This window comes from Haliotis rufescens, unplaced genomic scaffold (assembly GCF_023055435.1).
Source record: "Haliotis rufescens isolate VD_foot unplaced genomic scaffold, xgHalRufe1.0.p SCAF_8, whole genome shotgun sequence".
Classification (NCBI taxonomy): Eukaryota; Metazoa; Mollusca; class Gastropoda; order Lepetellida; family Haliotidae; genus Haliotis; species Haliotis rufescens.
The window spans coordinates 21,104,707-21,126,258 of record NW_025964372.1 but is presented as its reverse complement, the minus strand read 5'-3'; the positions used below and the strand labels follow the sequence as shown (position 1 = coordinate 21,126,258).

Genomic DNA, 21,552 nt, shown 5'->3' with positions numbered 1-21,552 from the left:
ACCAGCAGCATTAACACCGACACCAGCAACATGAACACCGACAACAGCAACATGAACACCGACACCAGCAACATGAACACCGACACCAGCAACATGAACACCGACACCAGCAACAAGAACACCGACATCTAGCAACAGGAACATTTGCACCTAGCAACATAAGAACTAGCAGCTAGCTAAATGAACACTAGCACCTAGCAACATGAACGGGACACCCGGCAACACGAGCCGTGTATATTCCCACGGAGCCCTGGTGCGACAGAATTCTAGATCGACTTAACGCTCAGTGTTATGATAAATAAAATTTTCTGGCCAAAAAGAGTCCGCTCCAGGCATGAAACAGATTGGAGCGCGCGTAGTATGTGATAGCCTGCGTTAAAGTTGCACTGACCAAGTTTTGTCACGTTATACGTTGGGCTCGCCCCCGTACTCATGCACGCGCTTGCAAAGTATTTTAACGCTGTGATTCGCTCGTCAAAGTTTCAAGCTTTCCAGGTTAAACTCGCCTAGCTATGATCGGTCATAGGCACTCGTCAAGTATTGTAACGGTATCACAGGCACTCGTCAAGTATAATAACGTTATCACAGGCACTCGTCAAGTATTATAACTGTATCACAGGCACTCGCCAAGTATTGTAACGGTATCACAGGCACTCGCCAAGTATTGTAACCGTATCACAGGCACTCGTCAAGTATTGTAACGGTATCACAGGCACTCGTCAAGTATTATAACGTTATCACAGGCACTCGTCAAGTATTGTAACTTTATCACAGGCATTCGTCAAGTATTGTAACGTTATCACAGGCACTCGTCAAGTATTGTAACGTTATCATATGCACTCTTCAAGTATTATAACTTAATCACAGGCACTCGCCAAGTATTGTAACGGTAACACAGGCACGCTTCAAGTATTATAACGTTATAACAGGCGCTCGTCCAGTGTTATAACGTTATCACGGGCACTCGTCAAGTATTGTAACGTTATCACAGGCACTCGCCAATCGCCAAGTATTATAACTGTATCACAGGCACTTGCCAAGTATTGTAACGTTATCACGGGCATTCGTCAAGTATTATAACGTTATCACGGGCACTCGTCAAGCATTATAACGTTATCACAGGCACTCGTCAAGTATTATAACGTTATCACAGGCACTCGCCAAGTATTGTAACGTTATCACAGGCACTCGCCAAGTATTGTAACGTTATCACGGGCACTCGCCAAGTATTGTAATGTTATCACAGGCACTCGACAAGTATTGTAACGTTATCACGGGCACACGCCAAGTATTGTAATGTTATCACAGGCACTCGTCAAGTATTGTAACGTTATCACAGGCACTCGTCAAGTATTATAACGTTATCACGGGCACTCGCCAAGTATTGTAACGTTATCACAGGCACTCGCCAAGTATTGTAACGTTATCACGGGCACTCGCCAAGTATTGTAATGTTATCACAGGCACTCTAAAAGTATTGTAACGTTATCAAAGGCACTCGTCAAGTATTATAACGTTATCACGGGCACTCGCCAAGTATTGTAACGTTATCACAGGCACTCGTCAATTATTGTAACGTTATCACAGGCACTCGCCAAGTATTGTAACTTAATCACAGGCACTCGTCAAGTATTATAACTTTATTACTACCCCGTGAAGAGATCACCCGTTTAATAAACATACAGCTGTATTACACATTGTGCAATACCAAAACGCGTGCTTTCACGAACAAATATTGAAAGCTCTCAACATCCCTTGCCTTATTCGACGACATTGCGTGTGGAGATGATAGATCACTGAGAGGAGCTTATGCACACTCGATGACCCTATTAGTATTATTATGTTGAACTCAATTGGATTATGCTGTGAGTCGTGAAGGTGTCAGCCTATCCACACTCAACAGTATAATTCTAAAAGCGTTATGAATGGCAAGTAAGAAATAAAATACTAAACGAGCTCCCATGTAAAACCAATTTTATGAAACTCGTGAATACTTGTATCCGACTCGCTTTCGCTCGTCAGATACCAGAACTATTCACTCGTTTCATAAAATTGGTATTACACGGGAGCTCGTTTAGTATTCTATATTTATCACAGGCACTCGTCAAGTATTATAACGTTATCACAGGCACTCGTCAAGTATTGTAACGTTATCACAGGCACTCGCCAAGTATTGAAACGTTATCACAGGCACTCGTCAAGTATTGTAACGTTATCACAGGCACTCGTCAAGTATTGTAACGTTATCACAGGCTCTCGTCAAGTATTGTAACGTTATCACAGGCACTCGTCAAGTATTGAAACGCTATCACAGGCACTCGCCAAGTATTGTAACGTTATCACAGGCTATAGTCAAGTATTGTAACGTTATCACAGACACTCGTCAAGAACTATAACGTTATCACAGGCACTCGCCAAGTATTGTGTCGCTGGAGGTTGGACTCGCCAAGCACTGTAACTTTCTGTGGTGCACAGCAAGTCTGTCAGTTCCTTTGCGCTCGCTAGGGTTGTTGTGTTCGCCCTTGGAGAAACAAAACTGACTCGACAGCATTTCAGACGGAGTTTTCCGTTTTCATTTCCATGTACATACCACGACAAATATCAACCAGGGTGCTCACTACTGACATTACCAGCGAAGTCATAGAAAGAAACAGTGCGCGAACAACCTTATTGTCTCCTGTAATATGCCGACGCGTGTATACATGCTCGCGGTTAATGGCGCGTTCTGCAATGGGAAGAGTGTCTCGTTACGCCAACAGGACTGCTCTGTGTTCCAAAACGCCCACTGTGGATACAGGTGTGGTCACATTCACCCACAGTACCTCAACAGATTCCTCAGCCATGCTTAATCACAAGAGATAGTTCCTCACGTGGGTACAATGTGCCACGCCCATTCTCCGTGCCCTCGCCTTCATATGGCTAGACTGTTTCTACAAGTGCAGTAAAACCTATCAACTCGCTCATTTCAACATATGCAGTAAAACCTATCCACTCGCTCATTTCAACAAATGCAGTACAACCTATTCTCTCGCTCATTTCAACATATGCAGTAAAACCTATTCACTCGCTCATTTCAACATATGCAGTAAAACCTATTCACTCGCTCATTTCAACATATGCAGTAAAACCTATTCACTCGCTCATTTCAACATATGCAGTAAAACCTATTCACTCGCTCATTTCAACATATGCAGTAAAACCTATTCTCTCGCTCATTTCAACAACTGCAGTAAAACCTATTCACTCGCTCATTTCAACATATGCAGTAAAACCTATTCACTCGCTCATTTCAACATATGCAGTAAAACCTATTCACTCGCTCATTTCAACATATGCAGTAAAACCTATTCACTCGCTCATTTCAACATATGCAGTAAAACCTATTCACTCGCTCATTTCAACATATGCAGTAAAACCTATCCACTCGCTCATTTCAACATATGCAGTAAAACCTATTCACTCGCTCATTTCAACATATGCAGTACAACCTATTCTCTCGCTCATTTCAACATATGCAGTAAAACCTATTCACTCGCTCATTTCAACATATGCAGTAAAACCTATTCACTCGCTCATTTCAACATATGCAGTAAAACCTATACACTCGCTCATTTCAACATATGCAGTACAACCTATTCACTCGCTCATTTCAACATATGCAGTAAAACCTATTCACTCGCTCATTTCAACATATGCAGTAAAACCTATTCACTTGCTCATTTTAACATATGCAGTAGAACCTATTCACTCGCTCATTTCAACATATGCAGTAAAACCTATTCACTCGCTCATTTCAACATATGCAGTAAAACCTATTCGCTCGCTCATTCCTACAACTGCAGTAAAATCTATTCACTCACTCATTCATTTTTACGAGTGCAGTAAAACCTTTTCACTCATGTATGCAAGTGTCGTAAAACCTGTTTACTTACTCGGACTGATGGACACCAGTGAAATTCCATGAGAACACCTAATCAGTACTTCGATCTATATACCAACACATCATACATTCATACCAGTACCTATAGTTCAATATTTTGGTAAATAGAACCTGCTGAGCTTTCGGATTTGGGTTTTGACATTGAAACATACCCGTGAAGATCCGGGGTAGAATTGGTCTTCAGCAACCCATGCTTTGTCGTAAGAGGCGACTAACGGGATCGGGTTTTCAGGCTCGCTGACTTGGTTGAGGCATGTCATCGTATCCCAATTGCGTGGATCGATGCTCATGATGTCAATCACTGGATTGTCTGTCAAGACTCGATTATTTACAGACCACCGTCATATAGCTGGAATATTGCTGAGTGTGGCGTTAAACAACAAACAAACAAAACATAGATACATAGAATCAGACCTGCATCACTTCACCTGACAAGTCGTGTGATGAATTCGGTTTATATACATAACACAATAACGGAATATTGCCAATCTCATTAAAATTAGATCTTAGTTCTCCTACCACTAAACAAAGATCTGAGGACATCCCATTACGGTTCACGACAGAACGACCTTTCATCCGACCAATCAGTGCGTCGTTTACCAGATCGGGAAAGTGACAGTCGGAATGTGTTTTCTAATCATGCAATCTCGAAAAGGTTAACACGGGGTATTCCGAACGGCAATTACGGGATGTACGACTGATTCCGTCAAAATCATCGTCTATCTCTCGCTTCAGCTGGTTAAACATTTAAGAGGAAGAAACTCTCCATATCCCAAAAATGTTCTTTTGTGTAGTATTCAAATCGTGAATCGAGAACTTTCTCTTAATATTTTTCAAAGCGTAATCTGGAATGGAAATCGCCAGTTTGAAACAAATGCCGTAAAGCTGCTTCCTGATTGGCTAATCACTTCTTGTTAACAATTTCAATGATCAGTCGAAGTTCGTCATTTTCACGTGACCTGTAATTGGATGTCCTCAGATCTTTGTGGAACGGTAGCAAGCAATAATTCTGATTATAATGATATCGATAATATTGCTGACAGCCCTCGTGATATAGATGAAATGTTGCTGACTACAAGTCGCCGTGATATAGCAGGAATACTGCTGACTACAGGCCGCCGTGACATAGCAGGAATATTGCTGACTACAGGCCGCCGTGACATAGCAGGAATATTGCTGACTCCAGGCCGCCGTGATATAGCAGGAATACTGCTGACTACGGGCCGCCGTGATAGAAGCAGGAATATTGCTGACTACGGGCCGCCGTGATAAAAGCAGGAATATTGCTGACTACAGGCCGCCGTGATAAAAGCAGAAATATTGCTGACTGCAGGCCGCCGTGATATAGCAGGAATATTGCTGACTGCAGGCCGCCGTGACATAGCAGGAATATTGCTGACTACAGGCCGCCGTGATATAGCAGGAATATTGCTGACTACAGGCCGCCGTGATATAAGCAGGAATACTGCTGACTGCAGGCCGCCGTGATATAAACAGGAATATTGCTGACTGCCTGTCTCCCATAACCTAGAGAACAAATATAAAAGGAACCCCAGTCAGTCCAGAATGATTAAGCAAGTCCTGAAATTAAGCAGTGTTCTGGGCTCTATTTGTATTATATTTTAAAGACATAAAAAAAAATAAAAAAATAAAAAAATCTGAGACTGAATGTTAGTCAGCCGCCATGATGTAGCTGGAATATTGCTGACTACAGACTGCGGCAGGGAACAGCAAACACACGCAGTACCCATGCTGTAACCAGCTGGGCCGGTGGCGAGACCCGGATGATTGTACGTGCGCCTCACCTCTTCCCGTCATACACACTGAAAGCCAAGACACCGCCTGAGAAGTGATAGTGATATGTTTGACACTGTTAAGTGCACAGTAAATCTGGTAATCACCATCAGAAATCAAAGTTTTGTGAACACATTTCATTTGTTGAATAAGGTCAAAAACATTGCAAAAGGTCAAGTCAATGAAATAAGTTCAAGGGGGTCCTACAGGAAAGTCACAGGAAACACGGCTCTGTGATGACTTGTCGGTCTCTCAGGCAGTGTTCGAAATATGCGCCTGCCCGTAGGCCCGTGACAGGTAGAGTTCAGGTCGGGCCCTTCGTTTCAAATTTGTATGGATCCTTATGGTTGCAATAAATTTAAGTGTCGATTCATTTCCCACAATAAACTACGATTTTGAAACTATGGCCTAAAGTTGGTTGGTTTGTTGTTTTACGCCGCACTTTTTACGCGATATTCCAGCTAAATGACGGCGGTCTGTAAATAATCGAGTCCCGTCGAGACAGTCCAGTGATTGATATCATGAGCATCGATCATGCAATTGGGATCGATGACATGCATCGACCAAGTCAACGAGGTTGACCACCCGATCCCGTTAGTCGCCTTTTTTACAAGCATAGTCGCCTATTACGGCAAGCATGGGTTGCTGAAGACCTATTCTACCCCGGATCTTCACGGGTCCTATGGCCTAAAGAGTTTATAAAGGGCACGCAGCGTGTAAAGGCTGTGTGTCAGGCAGCCTGACATTTTAAAAAAAAATTAAACGCTACTCCCAGACCCCAAAGTATAAAATTTAAAAACAAATCCAACGCAAGGCAGTGTTTGGCAAGCCTAGATATGCCTCCGCTCTACAATTAAGCATTGGGTTTAGTTTGGATTTGACATAATTATATTTTGTGTAAATGCGTAAATGCAGGCATCCGGCTCTACTCCCTCTGAACATGATGGTTCCTCCCATTCTTCTCCCTCTGTACATGCAGGCCCCTCCCATTCTTCTCCCTCTGTACATGCAGGCCCCTCCCACTCTTCTCTCGCTGTAAATTAAGGCCTGTCCCACTCTTCTCTCACTGTACATGCAGGCCCCTCCTACTCTTCGCATATGCATGCCCCTCCCACTCTTCTCTCACTGTACATGCATGCCCTTCCCATTCTTATCCCTCTTTATAAGCAGGTTCCTCCCACTCTTCTCTCACTGTACCTGCAGACACCTCCCACTCTTCTCTCACTATACATGCAGGCCCCTCCCACTCCTCTCTCACTGTACATGCAGGCCCCTCCCACTCCTCTCTCACTATACATGCAGACACCTCCCACTCTTCTCCCTCTGTACATGCAGGCCCCTCCCACTCTTCTCTCACTATACATGCAGACACCTCCCACTCTTCTCTCACTATACATGCAGGCCCCTCCCACTCCTCTCTCACTGTACATGCAGACACCTCCCACTCTTCTCTCACTATACATGCAGGCCCCTCCCATTCCTCTCTCACTGTACATGCAGGCCCCTCCCACTCCTCTCTCACTGTACATGCAGACACCTCCCACTCTTCTCTCACTATACATGCAGACACCTCCCACTCTTCTCTCACTATACATGCAGGCCCCTCCCACTCCTCTCTCACTGTACATGCAGGCCCCTCCCACTCCTCTCTCACTGTACATGCAGACACCTCCCACTCTTCTCCCTCTGTACATGCAGGCCCCTCCCACTCTTCTCTCACTGTACATGCAGGCCCCTCCCATTCCTCTCTCACTGTACATGCAGGCCCCTGCCACTCTTCTCTCACTGTACCTGCAGCCACCTCCCATTCCTCTCTCACTGTACATGCAGGCCCCTACCACTTCTATCCCTCTTATAAGTAGGCTACTCCCACTCTTCTCCTTGGTACCACTCTGTCAGGTCATTCTTGCAACAACACAGAATAGACAAGCAAAAGAAAAAGGACCATCATATTTATTGCTTTTTCTGAAAGACATAGGTACAAAATTCTCACCAAATAATCTATAACTAATACACAGTAGCTATTTGCTGTCCTTGTTTAAAAATCAATCTTTGGACTACAACTATTACAACCACATTTAAACATAGACTTACAACAGTCTTAGGGCAGTGACTGCTTCGTGGCACTGGGCCCATGTGTAAAAACTGACTGGCCTGAAGAGTTTATTAAGGGCCTGCAGGGATGTGTTAGGGATGTGTGTCCTGATGGTAGCCTGGCATTTTCTTATTTCACACACCGTTCCCAGACCCTAGAGAATAAATTAAAGAATATATCCAACTTGAGTCAGTGATTTGGCAAGTCTAGATATCCCTCCTCTCTATAATTAAGCATTGGGCTTGGATTTGATATTTTATTTTGTAAATATATGTTACACAAATACATTATATTATATTTTGTTAATATATATTTTACACAGTTAGCAATGACGTCATAGCTAAAAAAAGTTACAGCATTGGATCTCGAATGATGCGGTACTGCCCATGTGTTAAAACTGACCTCACACTGTAAATATCTTTTTTGCCTAGTGTCATTTGTAAGACTTTAACTATTCCTCCTTATATTCGACTCAAGGATATGACACATAACATGCTTCATCTACGAAGGGATGATCCCAAACCTGATATACTGTCAACTGTCGTCCATTATACATTCCGATATGCCTCTCACATTTAGGATATTTGTAAAACACATCAAAAGATTCTGTCACAAAAAAGAAACATGCCTTACAGCCTTTCATCTCAAACGTTGCACAGACATATTTGTTCTCCATCTTGCCTCAACAAAGACTTCACTTGAATCAAAATGATATTTCCCCAACCCTAAAAAAAGGAACCACAAAAAATTGGATGCATATTAAACACAAGAAAATAAATACTAGGCACAAAACAGTAATAAGTTAGTTACTGAATTTCTCATAGATATACCCTCTTACTCCCATGTGCCTTTATGTAGTCTCTGAATTTCTCATAGATATACCCTCTTACTCCCATGTGCCTTTATGTAGTCTCTGAATTTCTCATAGATATATCCTCTTACTCCATGTGCCTTTATGTAGTCACTAAATTTCTCATAGATATACCCTCTTACTCCCATGTGCCTTTATGTAGTCACTAAATTTCTCATAGATATACCCTCTTACTCCCATGTACCTTCATGTAGTCACTGAACTTCTCATATATATACCCTCTTACTCCATGTGCCTTTATGTAGTCTCTGAATTTCTCATAGATATACCCTCTTATCTAATAATATAAAACATTTTATTCTTGACAATGTGTTGGTAGATTTGAACCCAGTCCAAGATAAATCAGGCATCTAAACATCACACTGAACCAAGGTTGGTATGCAGACGCATACATGGTACACAGCAGTCCTTGTACACCACACAAACTACAACACGCTGAGGCTAAAGCTACATCTGACCCAATATCAGTAAGTTGGGTAACTGTATTGCATTATCGTGCATTATCACTGTAACAATGGAAATATGGAACTGAAGACAAGACCCAGTCCTTCCTACACTGGTATCTCTCTCCATGAATAAAACATGTCACACACATGTGTCTGTCTCCATGAATAGATACACACTCATATTCATATGCAAGTCACACACAGTCTCCATGAATAGATAACCACTCATATTGACATGCACTTCACACACTGGTGTCGTTTTCCATGAATGGATACACACTAATATTGACATGCACTTCACACACTGGTGTCGTATACCATGAATGGATACACACCAATATTGACATGCACTTCACACACTGGTGTCGTTTTCCATGAATGGATAATCACCAATATTGACATGCACTTCACACACTGGTGTCGTTTTCGATGAATGGATACACACTCATATTGACATGCACTTCACACACTGGTGTCGTTTTCGATGAATGGATACACACTCATATTGACATGCACTTCACACACTGGTGTCGTTTTCCATGAATGGATACACACCAATATTGACATGCACTTCACACACTGGTGTCGTATACCATGAATGGATACACACCAATATTGACATGCACTTCAACCGCCGTCATATAGCTGGAATATTGCTGAGTGCGGCGTTAAACAAAAAACAACAACCATGCACTTCATATACAGCAGTGTTAGAAATTGGCACTAGTCCTGTAGTACTTGCCAATAGATAAGGTATCCTAAGGACTAGAAGAAATATACCCTTTTTAAGGGTTTTGATTTATGTTATCCTTATAGGGAGTAATCACCAACGCTGTATACTGGCGTCTGTTGCCATCAAAACAAGCATGCTGCGTCCCATGTATCAAAGCATGACATGTGAATAGAAGAGAAAAGATTAATGTAGGTGTTGTTTTTCCCAAATCTGCCAAGAGGCACTCAGTGTTTAGCTGTGCCCTTTGGGATCTAAGAGTGTCAACAAGAAGAATATCTTTCAAGAAATATAAAATGTTACTTAAAATTCTGTCCATTACACATTTTCATATGTTCATCATTTCTCACTTGTTTGTCTGCATAAATATAGACCACTGCGTTGTCTGTTTACATTACCGGTATAATGAATCCTGAACCAGAACTCTCACATTCATAAAACCAAATTCATCAACATTTCAAACAAAGGTCCTCAGAAGAATCAGAATTCTGTGAAATGCCCTCTGATTTGATTATTTCCTACTTGGTATGTTATACATAAAAGCTTAAAATATGGGTCATACGTGTCACTTTTGTACCATCTTCCCGAGGCAAGTGCATCCACCAGCCTTTTTATCAAAGTCTTGTTTCCACACTTGCCACATCAAGCCCACTTTCCTGTGCTCAATATGATTGGACTATTGCCGACATGAATAGCCCAATCAGAGAACGTTTCATAAAATCAACATTCCTGACTGAACACCTTTGTATGAACATGATGAAGGTGATTTACTGTTGCCTGTCTTCGTTGGCACGGCTATGTCTTTTTCATCCTTTAAACCCCCCAACGATTGCCTATTTTTTGTGTCAGGATGAAATCGTGAATGTTTTTGTTATCTGATTGACTAGGTTGTCGCCTATGGTAGTGCCATCTTTTTGAAGCTTGTCAGATAAGAACAGCGATCTGATTGGATATTGCGTTTTCATTACAAGTAGCATAACTCGTCATCTTATACTAGGTGGCGCCAGGGTCGAGCCAAGAAAAGTGGCCTTGATGTGGCAAGGGTAGAAACTAGGCTTTGATATAGGCTAGTGGACTTGCTTGCCTCGGGAAGATGCTATTGTTCAAACTGAGATTGATTCAATGATCACAACCACCAACAATCTTTTCAAACCAATCTTCAATATAACACCCTGTTTGTATAAACATGTATAAAAGAGCCATTTTATGATATATTTACCAGCCATGCAGAAAAGTACTGGTATGCACCTTGAGATAATCATCACACAGATGTTGTATTATGGACATATTGTATGTTGTACACGCAGTACAATGTAAACATCTGTATGTGTGAAGCTGAGATAATCATCACACAGATGTTGTATTATGGACATGTTGTATGTTGTACATGCAGTACAATGTAAACATCCGTATGTCCTATTCACAAATGAACATGACCAAAATAAGGCTCCAGCCACAGCAAGCACTTATCCTGTGGAATCCAGAATTGGGAGTATGCCAAATACTCCAGAACACCGATCAGGCATCCACTGAGAACATCTAGGACATGATGACGTCCTAGCATCACACGCGATAGACTCACACATGCGGACCAGGTCAGAATCAGGGTCATTGGGAGTTGGTTGATCAGCACACGTTCAATGTAGAAACACGCAAGCATGGCCGCTCTAGTCGTGTGACCAGAGGGGAAGGAGTAGTGGTCGATGGAAACCGTAGCAAACATGTCCATCTGATTGTTGGCGGGACGTGGACGTTGAACAAGCATCTTCAACACTGCCACAATCACCAGGTCAAAGATGAGTGCTGAAACATCAGATGTAGGAAAAGTTCTTTTGGTAATAATCAAATTGTCAATAGGCATAATACCTACAGCCTGGATAAACATGAAGGCTCGAGTAACTGGAGGTGGCAGAAGTCAAACAACTTAAAAAGTAGACTTTTCATAGTAATTGTCATGAGGCAGTTGACAATTGCCATGTTTAAATAGGGGCGGTCGGTAGCCTAGTGGTTAACACGTTCGCTCGTCACGCCGAAGACCCAGGTTCGATTCCCAACATGGGTACAATGTGTGAAGCCCATTTCTGGTGTCCTCCGCTGTGATATTGCTGGAATATTGCTAAAAGCGGCGTTAAACCATACTCACTGACTCACCCCATATTTAAATATACCCAATACCACTCTTGCATCAGATTAGTTGATTACATTTGTATGCACAAGCAATATAAAGAAGACACAATGTGAAGGATTTCTCAAAAATATTCATCTGAAAGAAATCTCTGGTGTTATTGAAACAAAAACAAACATGAACACTAAGGAATATACTTTTCTTTTTTAAATGTCTGGTATTATCAGCTTCTTATGTATTGCAATATTTTCCATATGCAAATTTTCTGATATTTATACCCAGTTCATAGCATGCATATAAACAGCTTTGATGTCCACATTTAGATACTCTATTGACCACCACACACATTGTATACAACGGTCATTGGTCAACGGTTCTCATTGAAGTAAACATATGACAAATATTAGCCTAGTTAGCAGAGAAACAATATTCAGAAATACTTTCTACATGCTACAGCTTGATGTTTTCCTACCTAGAAAGAGGTTAACTGAAAGTTCAACATCTTCTGGTTTGTGGACACAGACAAACCAAATTACTGTCCCAATCAACCAAGGCACGCCGTGACAGCTGATCTCTAAAACTTTCATCAAGGGCCGAAGTTGACCTAAGGCCGAGTTCTGTGTCGCACAAAGGCCGAATGCTTTTGTACACCGCCGGTCGTACTTGAGAATGGTTTCCCATGGTGACTTTGTTAAATTGCGTGATCGGTTCTTTCTATCGGTTTCTGCAGATCTAGCTTGTCGCCTGCGTGCACTCATTGTGGTAATTTGTGTGGTTACACGAAGCTTTTGATGATCAGGAAGTGAGATTCAGTTCCTTCTCCAAAGCAGACAGCTGACTTCCTGAGATAATTTGCCGAACTCTGTACAGCGATACTGCCGTTCTATTCGATACTTTACGAATGGTAACACGCGCTGCGATAGAGCAATTGATGACGCACTAAATATACTACTATCCTTCTACAAATGAATATTAGCTGATTAATAACGTAGGCACACGTCCAATATACGCTGTTTATATGTCTATGGTTGTTTATATGTTATATGAAATACAATCACTTGTAAATATTTGTTCTATGATTTAAAACTTGATTAGTTATCACGACAACCATATATTTTCACAACAACTACGAAACTGATAGTTGTGACGTTTCAGTTATTACTCTCTAACCATAAATAATACAGATACTTTACTGTTGCATATTGTCAAAAGAAAAGCAACTAACTAATAATTTAATCTATAGCTTGCAATGAAGATACTGTTAATATTTTCACTCTATTTTCTTAATCAAGATTAAACGATATGAAGAAAATGAAATATATAACAAAATCACTTTGGTGTCGGGGCTATCTCCTTGTCAACATAACAACAGTAGCAGACGCTCCAAATTTGAAATGGATGAAAATACTCATAAGCGTCATAATGGATCCCGAGAACCATAAACAAGTGCATCGGATCGTAATATCAGAAGACGGCAACATCAGTCAACGAAAATCAGGCTTTGGGTATTTTTCAAACAGCCCAGGTGGCGATTAAAAACCAGCGTGGGGTTATTTCCCATGGATTTCGCCGAAGGAGACATGGGTACAGCTGGGAGCTCAAACAAGAAACTGTCCAATATATCCGTTTCAGCGCCCAAAGGGGTTCCTAGTAAAATCAAAATCGTGAATATTGATACTAGAATCGATAATGAAGCAACGCAGATCGACGAGAATTCTCCGGCTGTTCTGAAATACAGAACTCCGAATTTCAGGTTTGTATAGGCCAAAATGAGGTAGCCTATATATTTTGGACCCGTGTTTTATATATCCAGATTGAATATGTAAGTTATTGGGTAGAATGTACTTTGTCGGTGTATTATTCACAAAACTGTTGGTGGCGGCGGCAATTTAAAAATAAAACGTCAACAATCTTGCAGCCATGAACATTTGCAGCTAGAGTGTCTCACATGCAGTCCCTTAACCATATTATTTTAACTTCCGCCTAGCCTTACTGTAATGCTATCGCCCTAAATGATGCAAGTTTAGACTTTCCACAGCTGAATCTCCCATCTAAGTCGGGCTTATTTTCAATTTAAATGGAGTTGTTTGTTTCTATCAAAATTGTATATTTTAGTGACTAAGCCTTTGTCTAAAGTAAAGTCTGGAATTGGTGACATTTTCGGTGCATGATTTGTGACAGGCGAGCCTTGACATAAGCTCACTTTGAAGGTGTTATTGGACTTGTTCATATGCAAAGGTAAAGGTGTAATTTGCTATCGGCAAACTGCACTGGAAACTAACTGCACTGTACAAAGTACACTGTAGGCAACAAGCGAAGGAGCCTCAGTTTCACACAATACACTATATAGTCTGTCATCCAGACCCTGAAACAAAAATATCCAATACAGCCCATGCAAGTCTTTAATGTTTGGCAAGTCTAGATTACTGCAGTTTCTTAAAACGATGAAAGTTTCTGGGCTCCTTTTTATTATATTTCATAACTATAATTTAACAACTGTTTTTTTCTGTAAAATATGTTCATTTCAGAGACTAGATGTTAGTCTAACAAGGCACTTGAATAACAACGTGCAGACCTAAACAGAAATGGACCCCTGGCGTGGATGAAATTACCCCTTAATAAGCTGAATGAGAGGAATTCTGGGGCAGAAATGGGCCCACATAGGGTCTGTGATTTCGTTGACCGAGCAGTATGGAGTGTATAGCTGTCGTTGAATTCTGACACGGGGTGTTTCAGGGCAAGTGCAAGGATTGAGATGGCGCCACTGTCCCACACTGAGACATGGAAGGTGGGCTGGATCCAGGCCTGTACAGATATGCTCTTCCACAACCAGTACGGCCAGGAGGGACAGTAAGTATTTCGACCCCTGTATCCATACTCCAATGGGAGTCACGGACTGGGGGAAGTCTCCAGCTGGACTAACATTTAGTCCAAGAAATAAAGTTATCATATTCAAATATATATGATTATATATATGTAATAATATCTGCAAAAAAAGAAATAATATCCAAATGAGCCTGGAACAATGCTTAATTTCAAGGACTAACCAAATCTGTAAGGCTCTATTTGTTGGAATTTCTGTAATCTTGTCAGTGTCAACCTTCATTTCTGCTCCTCTGCCAGCATATGTCTGACCACACCCAGTCACCTCCCTTTGAATGCCTCCTCTAAGACTGCTGCTTTTGAGCTCTTCGTGTTTTCGAACTCTTTGTATAAATATGATGCAGTTTCAAATATTAGCGATTTTAAAATTCCAGTTGATGAACAAAATAACACTTCTTTTCCATTCAGGAACAACTCAATAACTCTTTACTGATATTTTCTGCTTAATATTGAACTTACAATGTGCAGTCAGAATTGTCTTTTCTACGGTGCTAGATTCAGTTGCAATTATATCTAGAGCTGAGGCAATATCGACTTGCCAAATCATTACAGATCTGAGTTGGATTAGTTTTCTCTTGGGTCTGGGAGACAGACTAGTCCTCAGCACTCCCTTGTTTGTAAGAAGAGGTTCGATTGGTCAGTCTGGGTGATTTGGGTGATACCCCGACGGCGTGGGACGTTGCGCATATCAGCCATCGTTTGTCGGGCACAGACATGCTTTACAGGCCGCCGTGACATAATTGGAATATTTCTGACTGCACAGTTAAACAAAATACACTCACTCTTTCTTTCAAGGGAATTCATATATATTCAATGGGAATAATCTATTCATAGTTAAAACCAGGGTACCAGAGGTACCGAAACTCACTTTTATTTAAAGATTTAGAACCTGAGTGGCATGGATGTACTAAAAGCACCTAAATTGTACTAAAAGTAAAAACATACTATCCAAAACATGGATGTGACATACATGTGATGAGTTTTCACTAATATTTTTCAAGTTTTCTGATTTCTTTCTGACATTATTACTGATTAAGTTGATGTCTTTCTTATGTAAAGTTCCTGAAACCTAACCTTGTATTACTTAGTCTTTTGCTCAAAACACTTTTTTGCATAACTTAAACATGTTTAATAAATCAAAATACGAGTATAAAGTAAAGGCTTTTTGTACTCAGGAAATGGTATATTCAATTCAAACAAAGCGCATGCGATTCCACCTTTGTATGAACTTCAAAGCAGTGGTATTTTGAATAGTTGCCATTTTTAATCATCCAATTTATCATAATTTGAGTTTCTTCAAAACTGTTGTTGGATTTTCGTGAATCAAGTACGTGATACACATTTTGTTACCAAAGAAATATTCACAACTTTGCAATAACAAGCAATATGTCCAACAATTTTGTGGGAAACCGAAGAGCTGTCCCTAAGGTTTTATTCTTGTCTCAATTTAACTGTGGCTGCGGTCAGTTTGAATTTTTTACAATGAAAAGTATATATGGTTGTAATAGCTAAAGCAGAGATGTATCCAGTAATGTTGATGACGTGTATGACATGATGGTACATGTTTCTCCTGTGTGTAGCACGAGCTGGGAGTTCCCCGAGCTGACAAGCGGCAAGCAGGTGATGATCAGCGACTGTGATGGTCGACACTACCCTTGGTACGGCTCCCGCAACGAGACCGCCATAATCAGGGGACCCTGCAAGAGCTTCCAGACTGCCACCATCACCATGAATGACAACTTCCACCCGCACGTTACGTGGCGTAATCCTGCTAACCGGCACCAAGTGGAACCAAACCTCACGCACATCATGCGTGACCAGAGCTTCTACGTGTGGCTCGTAGCCTGGAACCAGACAGCCAGCAAGTCATACATCCTCGCCACCATCAGATGGGGCATGCAGCTCGAGATCGATGTCCAGCCTCACAGCGAGCTGGGAAAGAGAGCTCGACTCATAAGCAACCCCATTGCCAAACAGCCTCAGATCCTGGACAAGAATGTGCCCATCCCCCGCTGTGCACTTGTGCCCCCTAACGCCAACAGCGCGCAGATGTTGGTCTGGCGGCCAGTACGGGGCAAGCCCGTGTGCATCATTCCCCCAGTCTGGTCACCAAACGACCCTGTGGTCAAGTGTGACAGCAAGCTTTAGTCAACTCTCACATGGGTGGTCCTCAGCAATGACCAATCCCTCTTTTACAGACTTTATATTTGTGAACGATCCAGTGTGCATGAACTGGTTGCTTTTATACATTCTGCATGATATTAATAAGGTTCCTTTTGCCATGTTATTGAGAACAGGCTGATTTCCATTTTATCTTGTGTTCATCAGTATCTAGGTATTTTTAGAAATGGAGTGTTAGTATCAGGGACACACAGCAGGCTAAAGAATTAAAAACACACAATCACTAATCCCTGACATGGCTTCCACCATAACTGTGGACATATATATACACGATGGAAGAATACTGCAGCCATATTTCACCTGTTACATGTGTAACGTTTTAAGAACTTTCTACTTTCAATTTGTATAGGGTCTTTTCAAACATTTTATAGATATTTTTAACTTTTGATATGAATGTATAATTCTTAAGGATTCTTTACTAATATTCACAGGTTTAATCCATTGTTGTTTAGAATACAGGTAGTTAGTAGGCAAGTGCAATTTCCATAACCTGGTCTTGGACAAGGTGCAGCAAGATGTAAATATCAGTAGAAAACCACTCCTAGTCAGAATTAAGCTGCCAAAGGTTTATTTACATATTTGTTTCGTTTTGTTTACTCACCATGTATTTATCATTTTATACATGTATTTGCAGTTGAAATAAAATCTGTTTTTTACAGTGTTTCTTTGATCTGTTAAACAGAAAATGCCAAGAATTCTGTTTTGTGGAAAGCCTTGGGGTCCATGTGTGTTCAGTATAATTGCTTCATTACCACTGCTGAGATCTCTGCCCAGGGATGCTGCCTGGATGACTGGGATAGCTTGGCACAGGGATGCTGCCTGGATGTTGTAATGCAGGGGCCAAACAATCAGCCTGCCTTATCTCCCACCCCAACCTACCCCACCAGGTGCCATCTAGGGAAAGCTTTATATCAGACAATTATACAGTCCCCCTCTAAACTCTGGTGTAAGAATCTTTCAAAACATAATCTGTGTTGTGTTTAAGCTCCATATATACCCATCTATAACAAAACTTAGTGAATAAGTGAAAGAAAGCACAATAAATGAAGGCATCTGCAAGACATAAATTTCTTTTGCATGACAACTAACAAGACTACCAAGTAAACAATGTCATAAGAGTATGGGAAATATGACAGTCTGTTAATGTATGGGTGTTACCACAATCTGTGTTAATGTTTCCGTATGGAAGTTACATCTGTCAGTCTATGTTAAAGGGCAAGTTCACACGGAAATGAACCAATTTTTCTTGTACTTTTTCCACATTAAAAGTGTTAACATAGAAGTGTCATAGACAAAAATATAAAAACATCATATTTAATTAACATATTTTTTGCATTAAAACGATTTATATTTTTCACATTTACCAAGTGTTCTATTTCCATAACAAAAACACCATGGCTTATGCCCCTTGCAATATGACGTCATTGGTGCCAATTGACAAACATTATGACGTCATCATGCTTTGTTAGAGCCGCTTCACGTGGTGTAGGTACAGTTTTGTGATTCTAGCGTCTCAGATGCCAGCCAGAATTGTGTCACCACTGCGCCGGAGTGTGTCGTAGACCATGTTGTTTTCACCGCAAACTGGTCCTTGATATCTTTTGCGTTGAGAATAGACAGGGACCCAGTTGAATTGGCACCAATTACGTCATAATCTAAGGGGGATAACTCAGGCCTATTTCGCTCGTAAAACGAAGGCCTCATAACGATATATCATTTTAACACTATTGTGAGCTTCCTACGTTCACTGTGAAAAAAAATGAGCGTATATTTTCAAACACAGATACTAACTAATTCTAAAATTGCGTTTTGTTTAGAAAAAGAAAGAAAGTGATTTTTGCGTGTACACTTCCCCTTTAATGTATGGGAGTTACAACAGTCAGTCTATGTTAATGTATGGGAGTTACAACAGTCAGTCTATGTTAATGTTTGGGAGTTACAACAGTTAACGTTCCTGTATAGGAGTTACAACAGTTAATGTTCCTGAATGGGAGTTACAACAGTCAGTCTATGTTAATGTTTGGGAGTTACAACAGTTAATGTTCCTGTATGGGAGTTACAACAGTCAGTCTATGTTAATGTTTAAGAGGGACAACAGTCAGTCTATGTTAATGTTTGGGAGTTACAACAGTTAACGTTCCTGTATGGGAGTTACAACAGTCTGTCTATGTTAATGTGTGGGAGTTACAACAGTTAATGTTCCTGTATGGGAGTTACAACAGTCAGTCTATGTTAATGTTTAAGAGGGACAACAGTCAGTCTATGTTAATGTTTGGGAGTTACAACAGTTAACGTTCCTGTATAGGAGTTACAACAGTCAGTCTATGTTAATGTTTGGGAGTTACAACAGTCAGTCTCTGTTAATGTATGGGAGTTACAACAGTTAACGTTCCTGTATAGGAGTTACAACAGTTAATGTTCCTGTATGGGAGTTACAACAGTCAATCTCTGTTAATGTATGGGAGTTACAACAGTCAGTCTATGTTAATGTATGGGAGTTACAACAGTCAGTCTATGTTAATGTTTGGGAGTTACCACAGTTAATGTTCCTGTATGGGAGTTACAACAGTCAGTCTATGTTAATGTAGGGGAGTTACAACAGTCAGTCTATGTTAATGTAGGGGAGTTACCACAGTTAATGTTCCTGTATGGGAGTTACAACAGTCAGTCTATGTTAATGTATGGGAGTTACCACAGTTAATGTTCCTGTATGGGAGTTACAACAGTCTGTGCGTGTTCTAGTATGTGTCGTGACAGCTGCAACACTCCTGTGGGATGGGACAATACAATACATATAAGTACACAAAACCTGCTTTAACATAATAATCTTTTTATTTCAGTAGAAAATTCATTTCAACATTTCACATTGACTGTAATAGAAGTAGGTCCAAAACATATCCTTGCAGTCTCTGTTATCCCACTTGTAGGCATGCAGTCACGTGAGACACACATCTGTACATCCTGTCTAGCCTCTGTAGCTGGTGAACTGTGGACTGGACCTGGAAAGAGAAAAGATTTGACACTTGTTTTTTACAACTCTCCCATCTTTTACATGGTCACTTCTGGCCCCTCATCTGATGTGTTAATAAGCTTATAATGAGACACAATGTCATGATTACTACTACATTACCAAATCACTTGACCCGTGAAGATTCGGGGTAGAATGGTCTTCAGCAACCCATCCTTGCCGTAAAAGGCGACTATACTATGCTTGTCGTAAGAGGCCACAAACGGGATCGGGTGGTCAGGCTCACTGACTTGGTTGAAGCATGTCATCGATCCCAATTGCGTGGATCGATGCTCATGATATCAATCACTGGATTGTCTGGTCCAGACTCAATTATTTACAGACAGCAGTCATTTGGCTGAAATATTGCTGAGTGCGGCGTAAAACAACAAACCATGTATAGGGTTGAGACAATACAAGTAATGAAACAATACATATGATAGCTAGGTCAAAGAATGACACAACCTGATGATGAAAGATACTTGGTCCAGAGCTGACGTTTTATTGAAACAAATGAAAAAAACCCAGCCAATCGCTGCAAACTGCCACAATAAGAAGCATACTGATAGCTACTGAAAATAATGCCAAGTGACTAGTTCCGGCTAGTAGAGTCAAGGGCCCAGGGTGATGAGGAATGGTACACTGTGCCAGGTTTCATGGAGACTGGCTGCCATGTGTGAGGGAAGCAGCAGCTGGTATGAGGCTCCTTGCAGGTCTTTCGAGTTACCATGGTTACATACCTGGTATTGAAGCGGTCTACCCTATAATAGTTAGGGGTGGGACCAAATTGATGCATCATGATAGGCCGAGTTTTCATACTACTGAAGTATCAGAAGTTGATATATTGATACAATATGATCTGGACTATCATTAGCTGAACTTACTTGACCGCAACAAATGTTACTACACTCTGGCTTCAGACTAGTGGCTAATGTCTGCACCACCTACCCTGAACATCTGACAGACTGACATAACTCCTTCATCTGAGTTGACCTCATCGTACACGCCTCTCACATGTGATAGTGTCTTACCCAAAGTTTCCCCCAGTTCCAGGCTGAGGACTCCCAAATCCACCTCCTTGCTGTGTGGCTCCAAATCCACCTCCTTGCTGCGTGGCACCAAATCCACCCCCTTGCTGTGTGGCACCAAATCCACCAGTGGGTTGAGTTGCTCCAAATCCACCAGTGGGTTGAGTTGCTCCAAATCCACCTCCTGCAGGGCTACCAAATCCTCCTGCTGGACTCCCAAATCCTCCTGCTGGACTCCCAAATCCCCCTGCAGTATTCCCAAATCCTCCTGCGGCTGCACCGAAGCCTCCTCCTGTACTTGTTGCTAGGTTACCAAATGATGGTGCACTGGACTGAGCTATGTTTCCAAATGTTGGACTGTTCCCACTGGCAAAACTGAAACAAAAGTCAAACATCAGAAGTCTTGTATCATACTGTGAGCCCCACACACAACTTGTACCATACTTTGACCC

General features: G+C 41.3%; 3 protein-coding genes across 7 annotated transcripts in view; 1 reads left to right on the top strand and 2 right to left on the bottom strand.

Annotated features, from left to right (window-relative positions):
* Positions 1-7,672: 7,672 nt before the first annotated feature.
* LOC124114178 (polyisoprenoid diphosphate/phosphate phosphohydrolase PLPP6-like) lies at positions 7,673-13,099 on the bottom strand. Its single transcript, XM_046474755.2, has 2 exons — positions 12,474-13,099; positions 7,673-11,679 (listed from the first exon to the last, which is right to left on the bottom strand). Exons 1-2 carry the CDS (start codon positions 12,757-12,759, stop codon positions 11,297-11,299), a joined length of 669 nt encoding a protein of 222 aa, XP_046330711.1. The 5' UTR covers positions 12,760-13,099; the 3' UTR covers positions 7,673-11,296.
* A 249-nt stretch (positions 13,100-13,348) lies between these two features.
* LOC124114177 (protein FAM78B-like) lies at positions 13,349-17,726 on the top strand. The gene is made up of 3 exons (XM_046474754.2): positions 13,349-13,754; positions 14,738-14,851; positions 16,465-17,726. Exons 1-3 carry the CDS (start codon positions 13,561-13,563, stop codon positions 17,030-17,032), a joined length of 876 nt encoding a protein of 291 aa, XP_046330710.1. The 5' UTR covers positions 13,349-13,560; the 3' UTR covers positions 17,033-17,726.
* Positions 17,727-19,878: 2,152 nt separating this feature from the next.
* Positions 19,879-21,552, bottom strand: part of LOC124114175 (nuclear pore complex protein Nup214-like) — a 41,808-nt gene continuing 40,134 nt past the window's right edge. For all 5 annotated transcript variants that reach the window (XM_048388901.1, XM_048388902.1, XM_048388903.1 and 2 more), the window contains exons 27-28: positions 21,104-21,475; positions 19,879-20,064 (exon numbers count right to left, since the gene is read on the bottom strand). In XM_048388901.1, the coding sequence (XP_048244858.1) occupies positions 20,031-20,064; positions 21,104-21,475 (406 nt within the window). In that variant the 3' untranslated portion in view covers positions 19,879-20,030. The remainder of the gene's footprint in view (positions 20,065-21,103; positions 21,476-21,552) is intronic.

Coding starts and splice junctions, on each gene's coding strand:
- LOC124114178 (XM_046474755.2), bottom strand. CDS start 12,759: ATGAGTGCACGCAGGCGACAAGCTAGATCTGCAGAAACCGATAGAAAG. Junction 11,680..12,473: donor TTCAGTTAACCTCTTTCTAG/GTAGGAAAACAT, acceptor CTGATGTTTCAG/CACTCATCTTTGACCTGGTG.
- LOC124114177 (XM_046474754.2), top strand. CDS start 13,561: ATGGATTTCGCCGAAGGAGACATGGGTACAGCTGGGAGCTCAAACAAG. Junction 13,755..14,737: donor TACAGAACTCCGAATTTCAG/GTTTGTATAGGC, acceptor GGGGTGTTTCAG/GGCAAGTGCAAGGATTGAGA. Junction 14,852..16,464: donor CAGTACGGCCAGGAGGGACA/GTAAGTATTTCG, acceptor TCCTGTGTGTAG/CACGAGCTGGGAGTTCCCCG.